The 13,425-nt window shown below is 37.9% G+C and overlaps 1 protein-coding gene across 6 annotated transcripts in view; it reads right to left on the reverse strand.

Annotated features, from left to right (window-relative positions):
* DENND5B (DENN domain containing 5B) overlaps window positions 1–13,425 on the reverse strand; it is a 189,035-nt gene that overhangs the window by 92,801 nt on the left and 82,809 nt on the right. For 5 of the 6 annotated variants that reach the window (XR_006204761.1, XM_042946198.1, XM_042946197.1 and 2 more), the window contains one exon: window positions 7,085–7,751. Coding sequence is in view for 5 of the 6 variants with exons in the window: in XM_042946198.1 (XP_042802132.1) it covers window positions 7,085–7,751 (667 nt within the window). In the remaining variant the exon portion in view is untranslated. Of the gene's footprint in view, window positions 1–7,084; window positions 7,752–8,048; window positions 8,114–13,425 lie in introns of those variants that run through there. The other variant, XM_042946199.1, reaches the window with a different exon arrangement.

The following is a 13,425-nucleotide window of genomic DNA, read 5'->3' on the forward strand; positions in this document are numbered from 1 at the left end:
CAGTAGCTGAGGGTAAAGGAAAGAATAAATGAGTCTGTAGTAAGGGAAATCCAATATACATGAACACCTCAAAAGAGGCTTAGAGAAAGAGGTAACATTGTCTCTTAGCTCAAAAATATCAGATACCTTGAAAGGGTGAAGCCAAATATTGCTCAGACCACTACTGCTTTGGGAACCTTCGACAAGTTTGAATAGAAGTCTGCAAACCTGAGTGACCTCAGCCTGGAAGACACTTTCATACAATAAGGATGATGGACTGAACTAATTGTTAATGACTGGATGGGACTAGTAATGTGCCAGCATGTTTTAACTATACGGGATACAGCATGTTTTGCTATATGGGATCCATGGTCAAATACCAGGGGGCAGCCTGTGGTATAATAAAACATTAGTTGGTCTGTGTCCATGGTTGATGATGATGATGATGACGATGATGACGATGACGACGATGACGATGGTGACGGCGATGGAGGAGGAAGAGGAGGAGGAGGAGAGGGGCAAAAGGGGAAGGAGAAACAAAAACACTAAACAAACCATTAAAAACACTGAATTGGTATCTTACATCTTCCCAACAAGACCAAACAGTTTACAGACAAGTTCTCTCAGTCATGGAACAAATAATTACAACCTTAAATAAACACTTCCTTAAGTAAAATCTTCCAGAAAAAAAGAGAACACTTTCCAACTCAATGTATAATACTAGAATAGGCTGAATACCAAAAACCAGATAAGACAGTACAAGAAATTAACATTATAAGTCAAATCATTAAAAAACATAGATGTAAAAATTCTAATAAAAATATTAGCCAACTAAATCAAGCCCTATATTAAAAAAGCAATAGTATATCATGACCAAGTAAGGTTCAACTCAGGAGTACAGGGGTGGATTTTTCCCCTTATTAAGTGATCAAAAGGATAAACACATGATCATCTTTCTTGATGCAGAAAGAGCAGTCAATAAAATACAAGATGAATTCATGATTTTTAAAAACTTGAACTAGAAATAAAAGGGAACTTCTTTAACCTGGTACAAGGTAGTTACCAAAAACACTACAGCAAATGGTACACTTAATAGCAAAACATTAAAATCATTCTTCTTAAAATCAGGAAAAAGACAAGGATGTCTGCTACTATTAATTCTATTCTATATTATACTCGAGATCCTAGTGTAGAAAGACAAGAAAAATAAGTAAAAATGAGAAATACTGGAATAGAATAAACAAAACTGTCATTATTTGCTATAATCTACTGTTGTAAAACTTTACTACTGGAAGACATTAAACAAGACCCTTAGAAATGGAGAGAGATTACATTTTTATGGAAAGGGAAACTTAAATTGTAAGTATATCACTGTCCTCAAATTGCATTCAATGCACTTTCAATAAAAATAGGGAGTGAGCATTATCTGTAACACAGCATTATCTATGTTAGAAAGCTCTAATGATGGTGCAACTTCAAAAGATTAATGATTTTGAAAGCTCTTATTGAGCTAAGTGCTAAAATGATGTCACTATTTTGTATTATAATGTACATATACACACATGAAAAAAATGTATATTGAATAAATTAGTCTATTTCTTGGGGAAAAAATAAGGTAGTGAGGGAACTGTCCTACCAGATACCAAGACGTACTTTAAAGCTATAGCAATTTTTTTTTTCTTTTAGGTAGGCTTCATGCCCAGCAGGGAGCTCAACGTGGGGCTTAAACTCATGACACTGAGATCAAGAGCTGAGCTGAGATCAAGAGTAGGATGCTTAACTGACTAAGCCACCCAGACACCCCACTGCAGTAATTTAATTTAGTACAGGGACAGAAAGATTGGCAGAATAAACTAAAATACACCAGATAAACCCTCACATACAGGAACTTATATATGATAGAAGTGGCACTCCTACTCACAGGAAAAAACAATGGTCTATTCAAGAAATAGAACTGGGATAACTAGTATAAATATTTCTAAAATATTGTTTGATCTCTTCCTTAAAACAAACAAAAATTAATTTCTTATAGAGTAAGGTCTTTAATGCTAAATACAACTTCAAAATATTTAGAAAAAAATATAGTCTGTTTTATGATCTCAGACTAAAGCATTTCTTAAATAGAAAAGAAAGTTATAAATTAAAATATTGGTAAATTTGAATTTATGAATATTATGAGTATCTTAATTCATCAAAGACCCCTAAAAGAAAATTAAGAGCCACATGTTGAATGGAGGTATGTGCTACACATATAATATACAAAAGATTAATTTCTTGAATATACAACAAAACATCAGCAAGAAAAAGTCCTGTTTTTTAAAAAAAATTTTAGTGTTTGTTTTTGAGACAGAGAGAGACACAGAATGAGAGTGGGGGAAGGGCAGAGAGAGAGGGAGAAACAGAATCTGAAGCAGACTCCAGGCTCTGAGCTGTCAGCACAGATGCAGGGCTCAAACTCAGACTGTGAGATCATGACCTGAACCGAAGTTGGACGCTTAACCAACTATGCCACCCAGGTGTCCCAGTCCTTCTATTTTATTTTTTTTTAAGTTTATTTATTTTGAGAAAGAGCAAGCATGCACAAACAGGGGAGGGGTAGAGAGAGAGAATGTCCGCACTGTCAGTACAGAGCCTGATGAGGGTCTAGGACTCACAAACCCTGAGATCATAACCTGACCTGAAATCAAGAGTTGGAAGCTTAACTGAGCCACCCAGGTGCCACAAGAAAAAGTCTTAATATTAAGATTCTATTTATCACAAAATAAAGCTAATATAAAGACATTGTCCAAAGTTAGTCAAATTCTACTGTTTTTAGGGGCACCTGGTTGGCTCAGTCAGTGGAGTGTCTGACTTCAGCTCAGGTCATGATCTCAGAGTTCTTGAGTTTGAGCCTTGAGTCAGGCTCTGTGCTGACAGCTCAGAGCTTGGAGCCTGCTTCAGGTTCTGTGTGTCCCTCTTTCTCTCTCAAAAATAAACAAACATAGAAAAATAAAATAAAACAACTCTACTACTTTTAGGATATAAGTCATGGAATCCTACTGTCTGCCATCAAAATTCCAAGTTTACTTTTATGTTTTAAAAACTCTATAACCCATAAGCTATGATGTTCAGTTGAGCATGAGTAGCAATTTGTGATTAGAAGGCTCCCATCTTTTTCAAGAAAACTTTTAAGTGGCTTTTACTTTCTGACAAGGTTAATTCATGCACAACTTACAAGAGAGAGGGGAAGAAGGGAGGGGAGAGAGGCACTGTGAAGGCATACAAGCTGGCATGTCAGTCTAGTGTGAGCTGTGAGTAACTGCTTATTTCCATTGTAAGGAGTCAAAGAAGGTAAGCAAGGCCTCAAAATGTTCCTGAGACTTTAATTATTGGTATCAAAAATTAGACACTAGTGTTTAAGTTCCCCTATCGTTTATTCCTCCACTATGCCTTTCTTTTTTTTAGATAGAAGAGAGAGTATGTGCATATATTTGTTCAAGCTGGAGAGAGAAGGAGGGAGGAAGGCGGGAGGGGGAGAAAGGGGAAGAGACAGAGAGAGAGAGAGAGAGAGAGAGAGAGAATGAATGAACGAATGAATATCTTAAGCAGGTTCCACGTTCAGTGTGGAGCCTGAAGAAGGGCTCAATCCCACAATCTTCGCATCTTGGAATCATGACCTGAGCCTAAATCAAGAGTCACTCAACCAACTGAGCCACCCAGGTACCCCTCTTCCACTAGTCCTTTGTAAAGAAGATTATACTCCAATCTTCCCACTGTCCTGTTTCAGGTATTTTCAGGGTACAGAAAAAAGTGATATTCTCTGATTTGGGGTCCTAGAAAAGAGCCTCCATCTCCTGGGTACATTCTCTACTTAAAATTTCTAGCTAGTTACCACCACGAAGGGAGTGTGATATATAAACTCTCTAAATAGCAGATTGAATCTGTTTAAATGGGCTATGGACCAGAATTTCAAATGAGTCTAGAAGGACAGTTTCATCACTAAAATCCATCTACTCTGATTCACTTTGGGTTTTCTTGGTAATTGTTTAGCACTTGCAATGTTTTTAAATTTTATGGCATAGCTTTATCAGTGAATAAGAAATGAAGTATTAGATGTTATTAAAAGCCTCTCAACACAGGAAAAATGAAGGAGGGCACCAGAGTACAAATCAACATAATGACTCTTTATTTCATTCATTTAAATGAAATCTCTTTCTCTAATGGGAGAGACACTGTCAATGTTAAAATGTGTATTTACACAGAGCTTTCATTCTATGCTGTACAGTTATTTAGCATGATACCTTAATAATAGATTGGCAGAGTGAGTTAATAATTTAAAAATAAATATTGAGACAGATAAGGAAAGGTTAAGTGCAGGCCCAATACAGTTAACATGGTGGTTAAGTATTTGGAGAAAGACAAATCTAAGCCCCATTCTTAGTTCTACCACATTACCTAATAGCTACGTGATCTTAGGAAGAATACTTAGCTTCCCTGAGCCTCAACTTCCCTTTGATAAAACATAGATAAGAACAGTAACTCACTGTTGAAGAGAGAAAAAAATAAGCTAAAACATACAAGGCATTTTTATAGCATAATTCCTAACACAATGATTTCAATGAATGGTTATAAAATTACTGTGTAAGATTTTCCTTTTTATGACACTTAAAATGTACACACACACGTACTCACTTAGAGACAGAGAGAGTCCTACAATCTAGGGATTCATCTATTGTTCTCAGCATAAAACCAAATTACCAAAAAAAAACCCAAAAAACAAAAAACCTCCAAAAAAACCTCACAAAAAACAAAAAGCACTTCATTTAATACAAAAACATGCTCATAAATACTCATGCTTCTTCATCTGAAACTGAACTAAAGTGGTAGATATTAATCAACTATAACTTTTTAACAGCTTCCATGAACCAGCTGGCATAAGCTAATCAAACAGCAGAAAGATGAGAGCTCAGGACAGACCACATGCCGTGAGACATAGAGGGCTTCTTAAAAGAGGAAGTGTAGTAATGAAAGGGTTTTTTCCTAAAAAAAAAAAAAAAAAGAAAGCCCTAACATTCAGGATAAGAGAACATTTATTAGGTTCTCAACACTGAAACAAATACCCTATTTAATTTAACAAAGCTATACTTTAAATGCAATAATATGCTGACCCACACAACTGAAAATACGCATAATTTATAGAGGATTGTGTAGGACTAATAAAACTAATAATAATTACAATAATATCAGCTATCATTTAGTGCCAATTATGCCCCAACTATTGTGTACAGATTTTATTTAACCTTCATAATAAATCAGTGAGAGACAGGAAAAAACCCCATTATCTCCAATAAAGATGAATTAACTGACACTCGGGAAGATTACATAACTTGTCCATGGTTACAGTTGGTACGTGACAGAGAATAGAGTTGAACCTGTGATTGCTATGATTTCAAAAACCAATATTCTGTCTGGCCCAAACTACTTCCCTAGGGAGAACTAAAACTGAATTAAATGACCTTGAAGATCCCTCGCCAATCTAGGATCTAAGTTCTTTTTTTGCATAGGGTAATACACCTGAGAGAATCAAGCTCCAAGCCCCTGCCTCTTCCAACAACTCTCTAACCCTAACCCTGCTCAGGGTAAAAAGCAAGAGAGGAAGAAAGAGAAAGGGAGGGAGAATTACTTAATGTTTCACATTTTAGATACAAACAAGTGATCTACAGGTAATGATGAACCCTAAGAAAGTAAGAGCAAGAGGAAAGGAGAGTTTAGATTGGTCATGAGAGAACTTGCTGACAACAAAAACTGAGACATCAGAACACATTATCAAAGAACATTATGTAGGATAAACTGAAGAAAATACAACCTCGTGAAGGGCTGTCAACACACAAATAGTGTCAACATACACACAAGATGGGGAAGTACAAATATAGCCTACTTGGCTCAGGCTCACTTATAATTTAAAATAGAAAAGAAAAAAAGGAAAGTGGTAAAATAAGCTTGACGGCAGCAGTCAGGAGACTGCACTACAATCCTGCTAGCTTAAATACAAGTTAGCAAAAAGCTAACCCAAGTATTTGTGCCACATTTTTCAAAGGACCCATCAATGCACAGCAACCATCTTATATTTTCCTTCAATTCACATATCCATTAAGACAAAGCATCTCTATTTCTTCTGCAAAATCATGTTCAGGTTGGAACCAGTATTCTAGGCTCAACATCATAAATGCACTCATAAAAATAAAACTCAAATTTTGTTAGTTCCTAAGTATGTGCTGGGAGAACTCTGAATAAAAAACATCACAAAGGTCACTTCCTTCTGGAATTAAAAGCAAAACAAAACACGGGGCACCGGGATGGCTCAATCGGTTGAGCGTCCAACTTCGGCTCAGGTCATGATCTTGCAGTCTGTGAGCTCAAGCCCCACGTCGGGCTCTGTGCTAACAGCTCAGAGCCTGGACCCTGCTTCAGATTCCGTGTCTCCCTCTCTTTCGGCTCCTCCCCACTTGCACTCTGTCTCTCTCAAAAATAAACATTAAAAAATTTTTTTTAGATACTAAAAAAAAAAGCAAAATGAAACAAAAAAACTCCACATAACTCTGGTGAAACTCTTAGACCCAAGAGAGTCACATCCAGTGACATCTCCCACGGGGAAAGATCCAAAGTTGACTGTCTTAGGAAGCTGCAGTCAACAATTTCATTTATCCCTTTCCAATGTCAACTGAGTTTTTATGTGAACATTTACCAACCTGCAGAAAATAAGATGTCTACATGTTCCTGGTACTAACATCATTCTCTCACTTTCATTATGAAAAGAAATGTTTCTTTTATGATGATGATGCATTATCTGGAAGAAAGGGCCTATTTCCATTAAAAAATAATACACTTAAGTCAGCCAGATTAATGCTTTTGTATTCTTTCCTGTTTTTCTCCACGGTCCACTGACACCTCAAAGAGAAGTAACATCTTAGCCTCTGGTCCCACCTATACCTGCTTCTTTCACACAAAACAGAAGACTTCTGAACATTAAGTGTGTGGTTCTAGTAATATACCCAATGGAAATGCAGTAGTTGGGAAGAGCGTAAGTATTTTGGGGGGAGAGACTTAAAATCCAGGGAAGACCTACCTTGTGAGTAGAGAAGAATCTGCATCTCTAAAAGAACACAGGTAAACACCTGCACCAGGTTCTCCAATCCCAGAAGCTCGAAGGCCTCTCGAAGAGGGTAATCGGAGAGGGGGAGTTCATTGGGCCCAGGTCTCTGGCAGATGACAGGTTCATAAACACCGTAAAATTTCAGTGATCTCCCCGGAGGTGGAAGGGGTACTTCATAAAGAATGTTATGGATGTAGCTCTCAAGCGGCAAGGGTGGCGGCTGCTGTGAGGTAACTGCCTTGTAAAGCTGGATGAGGAATTTTTTGCAGGCCTGCATGAAAGGCAGTGGTGTGATCAAACATATACTTTTTGAAACATACAGGGTGTCTCTGCTGATGTCATAGGAGTTGTAGCGCTGGAGTTTCAAAAGGGAAGTTGTATCTCCTTCGTCAGTACTGCTTGCCAGCGAATCCATGCTGCAGGAGGATGAGGCATACACGCTGCTATAATGCTCTGCGTTGTGCATCTGGTAGAGCGTCTGCATTGCTGTGCAGATCTGCTTACTGGTAACTTCTTCGTAAAAAGTGAGAACAAAACCATAGGTACGAGAACCATCTTCCCGGGTAATTATGAATGAGTGGAACTGAGGGTCTTTATTGTCAGTTTGAGTTCTGAAAGACAGCCCTTTAGGCATGCACAACTGTGGAGGAAGGGGAAAAAGCATCAGAATGCAGTACACAAAGAACTTCAAACCAGAAAAAATGTTCGTTGTTTTTAACATAACAGGACTCAAAAGAACACAGGTTTTATCCGGATTTAATATTACTAGCCACAGTCTTAAATTAGAAATACATTGTAAGTTCCTCATTCACATGTAGATAAAATTATTTTTAAAAGAAATATATACACAAGGAAAAACATCTTTGCTGTGTATTACATGCAGGATGTTTCACTAAGAATGAGAAGATCTTTGACTTACTCCCAGTAAACCTCTTACCCAATCTTATCCAAGCCTGTGACCTTCAGCACAGCATGTGACTCTTCTGAGCCTCACTTTCTTTATCTACATTTGCTAATCAATTCCTTGAAGACAAAATATTCAAAGGTATTCAAAGACAATATTCAGAGGTATTCAAAATATTCAAAGACAAAATATTTAAATTCAAATATTTAAAAATATTTAAGTACTATGCTCCATTGTGGGAGCCACACCACACTAAGGGAGCTCTGCCCACTCATCCTGCCAAGGCAGGCTAGTTCAGATTTTGTGTTTGGGTGGTCTTGCCGAGTGCTTTCTGCTGTCTCCCTGAGACCTCCAGCTGCAACGTTCTCTCCTAAAGTCTCCATCTATGCCTCCCCATCTCCGCTTCCAGCTATTTTGGGGTCTGGGTTTTAGTTCCTTTCTGATTTACCTTTTGGTTTCTCATTCTCATTGCACTGGGACGGATTCCGTGAGGGGAGCCTGGTAGTTCTGCCAACCTTTCAGAGCCTTCACCCTCTTCCTGCTCAGCCTTGTGCACTCAGCACCTACTTTTGTGCATGGGCGGCATTTGCTGACATTGGTCCCTGAGACTAGTAACACAAAAAAGACCTGGGGACCCAGTCTGTGCCAAGTTAGAACACGCTGCCAGGCTCTATACCACAATTCAAGGACAAGGCATTTAACAATAAAAATTTGGAATAAACAGTTTCATGATGAAGTAAACACACACACACAAAAATACTTAAGTACTACTTTTGGAGTAATGATGGTAATGTTTCAGACGAATAGAGAAGTAGGTGAAATCTCATTTGATAAATTAAAAAAAGTTAAACAGAAGAATAAAAATAATAGTATCATTTTCACTATTGTGAACAACAGGATACTTGATCTTAGAAACTTTAAAAATAGAATGATTTTTTGATTTACTGAAGCAGAAGGTAGAAAAAAAGACATTTTAGATTTGTTCCAGTAGATATTACGCTTTCGGTTGGTAACTACTCAGGACTGAGCCAAACCTGGGAACAAAATTACCTGAAGAATTAAAGATGCCATATTTAAGATTCTTAAAATGCAATTCGAATTGATTCTTTAAAACATTTTAAATAAAAGAAATAAAACCTTATGGAAAATTTGAAATATACTAAGCAAAAAACTTGTAATTTAACTACCCTAACTTAATGATCATTATTAATTTTTACGTATTCCTTTCTATTTTTGTATTGCAATATGCTTTCTGCATAGAAATAATTTTACCAGTTATTACATTACATTTTTCTTTTTCAGATTTAACAACTGATCTGGCATAAAATTTAGAAGTTCTCCCCACATTACTAAGAAAATGCAATTCACCTTAAAAGTTACATGTCCTTCATTCAAGCTGTCAACAAACACTTATTAAGTGCCTTTATGAGCCAGGCCCTGTGATGGTGATACACTGGTGAGAAAGACATGCTCCTGCTCCTACACAGCTTCCAGTCCAATAAGGACAACACACGACTTAAAAATCATAAACTGTAAAGTATGACAAGTACTACGATAGGGTAAATACAGACTGCCACGAAAACAACATCACAGGAGGACATTACGAGGAGATTAGAAAAGGAGCTACCAGATAAAAACAAAGGAGGTCCAGGGGAAAGGGTGGTTCAGTCGGTTAAGTGTTCAACTTCAGCTCAGGTCACGATCGCATACTTGGTGGGTTCGAGCCTCACATCGGGCTCTGCACTGACAGGGTTCTGTTCTGACAGCTCAGAGCCTAGAGTCTGCTTCAGATTCTGTGTCTCCATCTCTCTCTGCCCCTCTCCCATTCCTCTCTCTCAAAAAATCAATAAACACAAAAGAAAAACTTAAAAAAAAAATAAAAGAGGTCCAAGTGGAAACCTAAGGATGAGTATACGTGTTAGTGAGATGAAGAGAAGGCAGAAAGGACATGTGTACAAGAAACCCAGAAGATAGAACACGAGGGTTTGAGGAACTGACACATGTTTTTTTGTGGGTGGGGAACAGAATGCAAGATTGGGGGAAGTGAGAGAGAACACAAGAGAAATAATTAGAGGTTAGATCGTGAAGGGGGTTGGTGAGTCATATTAGAAGTCTGAAGAGGAGGGGCGCCTGGGTGGCTCAGTCGGTTGAGCGTCAGACTCTTGATTTTGGCTCAGGTCATGCTCTCACTCTTTGTTGAGATCGAGCCCCGTGTTGGGCTCTGCGCTGGCAGCATGGAGCCTGCCTGGGATATTCCTCCCCCCTCTCTCCCCACTCTCTCCCTTTCTCCCTCTTTCTCTCTCTCTCTCCCTCCAGTGTGTACAAATACGTTGCACATGCACTCTCTCCCTCAAAATAAATAAACATTAAAAAAAAAAAAGTCTGAAGTGGACCATGCAAAGCCTCTGAAGGGTTTTTAGGAGGAGGGGGACAGAATTAGATGTGTCTCTTAGCATGTCAATCTTCCTACACTGAAGGCCTGTGGTTTTCAAAGAGGTTCCCAGGAGGCAGCAGAAATGCCTCAGGGCCTTACAGTCACTGACTTCTCTCCTCCTCTTCCACTCCACTATCCGATCCATCAACAAAGACCATTGGTTCTACCTTCAAAAATATATTCAGAAACAAATTACTTCTTTCTACCTTTATTCTTATCACTCTCAGTTAAGCCATCTTCTTCTCTTGCCTAGATGACTATTTAATATTCTACTCAACAGTATCCCTGCTTTTGCCCTTGTCCCCCATAATTTATTCCCCATAGGGTAGCCAAAGTGATGCTTAAAAAGTAGAAGTTAGCTCTTGTCACTCTTCTCAGAACCTCCAGTGGCCTCTCATCTCACTAAAAGCTGAAATCTTTACAATAGAAGTCCCCTATAAGGCCCTACATGAACCTGGCATGGGCAACTTCTCTGCCTTCATTTTCCACTACTCTTTAGCTCACCTACTCTGCTCCAGCAACACTGGCCACATTGTCTTCTGTGGAAAACACCTAGCAGGAGTAGGTACTTGCCAAAATTTGCTGTTCCTTCCGGCTGGAGCTATCTTCTCCTAAGTTTCCACCTGGTTCATTCCCTGTGGCAGACTGTATTTTCTACAAATGACTCCAACAATATTTCTAGTTCTACAAGCTGTTCCAGAAACTTGCCACTCTCCCATTAAGAGCATGGGTGGCTGAAAATGCCTACATCAGGGACCAGAAAACTTGCTCTGTAAAAAAATGCCAAATAATATTTTAGGCTCTGTAGGCCTTATAGTCTTTTTCACAACTATGCAGCATTATCATTGTGGTGTAAAAGCAGCCACTGACAATACATAAAGGAATGAGCATTATTTTGTTCCAATAAAACTAACTTTATAAATAGGTAGCCACTTAGATTTGGCCCGAGGGCCACAGTTTGCCCACCTCTGGCCTGTTCAAATAAAATGTAATGGAGGTGACAAGTGACAAACGAAGTGGCTTTTCAGGCTAGACTTAAAAAGGCAATACAACTTCCATCCCTCTCTCTCTCTCTGGTCACACACACTAGGAAGCTCTGAGCCAACATATAAGAAATCTGACTAACCTGAAGCTGCCATGCTAGCGACCACAAGGAGAGATCGCATAGAGAAAGAGGAGCCCCAGCTATATTCCTAGCACAGGAAACACACCTGTGAGTGAGTGAACCTTCAGATGATTCCAGTCTTCAGCCTTCAAACCCTCTGACACCCAGTAGAGCAGTGGGGTTACCTTGCTAAACCCTACCCAAATTGCAGATTTGTAAGCAAAGTAATGATTTTGTTGTTTTAAATCAAGAGTCAACAAATTACAGTTCTTAGGTCAAACCCAATCTGCCATCTGTTTTTATAAATAAAATATTTGGAACACAATAGCGCCCATCCATTGTCGGTGTCTGCTTTTGCATTTTAACAGCAGGGATGAGTAACTGACAGAAACTGTATGGCCTATAATGCCTCAACTATTTACTAACTGGCCCTTTATGAAAAAAATTGCCAACCCATGTTTCTGGCCACTTCAGTAGTATTGGGATGGTCTGTTATACAGCAATAGATAATAGAAACCCTCTCTTACTTTCTTTGAGTCTCCACATAAACACTACCTTAAATTAGAAGCTTCCTTTACCATTCCATAAGAAATAACTGTTTTCATCCTATAAGTGCTATTAAAATGTCACTTTTCCTCTAAAACATCTTTAGTGAATGGGGAAGCAATTAAAGTCTTATACCGCTCTATACATATGTACATTGTACACTGACACACGTTACTAGTTTCTCTATTTTGTTTGGCTCTCTAGACTGCAATGACTCAAGGACTGGTACTGTTTTTCAAGAACCGTAAACATACAAGAGTACCACACATAGAACAATATACTATTTGGGGCCATAAATGGTGATTGATAGTAAAGATAGAAAGCAAACACCATGAAGCTTAGCATTATTGGTCAGTGAAAAAATCTTCTGTATCGCTGAATATGGGACCTAGAAATAACTAGAGTAGCTTTACCTAATTATTTTTATAGATGTTGAAAATAATTAACTTACTATGTATATTTGGGTAGAAGAAGATAAAGAGTCAGGTAAAACACACAAACACCCAACTCTGCTAGAGGAAAAATTTGTTTATTCCTAATCTTGGGAATAGTTGTGTATGGAAAGGTCATGTCAGGACCTTTTCATAATTATGTCTTCACATTCAAACTGCTTTCATTGTACAAGATGAGACCCTCTGTTGATATTGTGAATAAAAACTCATCTGACACATTTATTATAGTCAATAAAGATTACAGAAAGGATGATGTGAATCCTTCTTGCTCCAGGCTTTGCTCAAATTTCTTTAGCATAGTGCATGACATACATGTATTTGTTAAATGAATAAAGGAACGAACAAATGGACAAAAAACCAAAAACAACAGCTAGGGGTACAGGACCAGATTTAGTTCCTCTCTTGATTAAGTGTAGAGTTCTCTTTTTACATGTAGTAGGCAATACAGAAACACAGTGACCTCCAAAGTTAAAATAAAGATTTAATTTAATTGATAGGCTTTCCTGACATCATAAACCATAAAATTATAGCTCAAACTGTTTTGGAACAGCTACCAAATATTCCCTTAAGGTTTTGTAGCTTTCTTGAGCATGCATTCAAACATTTACAGGAAAAGCTTGCCAAAAGTTGTGCTCAAAGTAAAGAATGATTTTCTCTGCTACAGATAACAGATGTAAGAATTCTTAAATTCTCTTCCTAAAATCAAAAAAAGTAAGAATTATATTTCTAATCTGGGAACCATGACTTGGAAAATGCTATTGCTTTTTCATTTTTAAAAGTGAGAATTCTTATATGAATTGTCAGGTTTACTCTTCAGAAAACCTGAGATATAAATCAAGATTTGCTCACTATGGCATTCAACAATCTCTTGTT

The sequence above is a fragment of the Panthera leo genome, chromosome B4, assembly GCF_018350215.1.
Source record: "Panthera leo isolate Ple1 chromosome B4, P.leo_Ple1_pat1.1, whole genome shotgun sequence".
Classification (NCBI taxonomy): Eukaryota; Metazoa; Chordata; class Mammalia; order Carnivora; family Felidae; genus Panthera; species Panthera leo.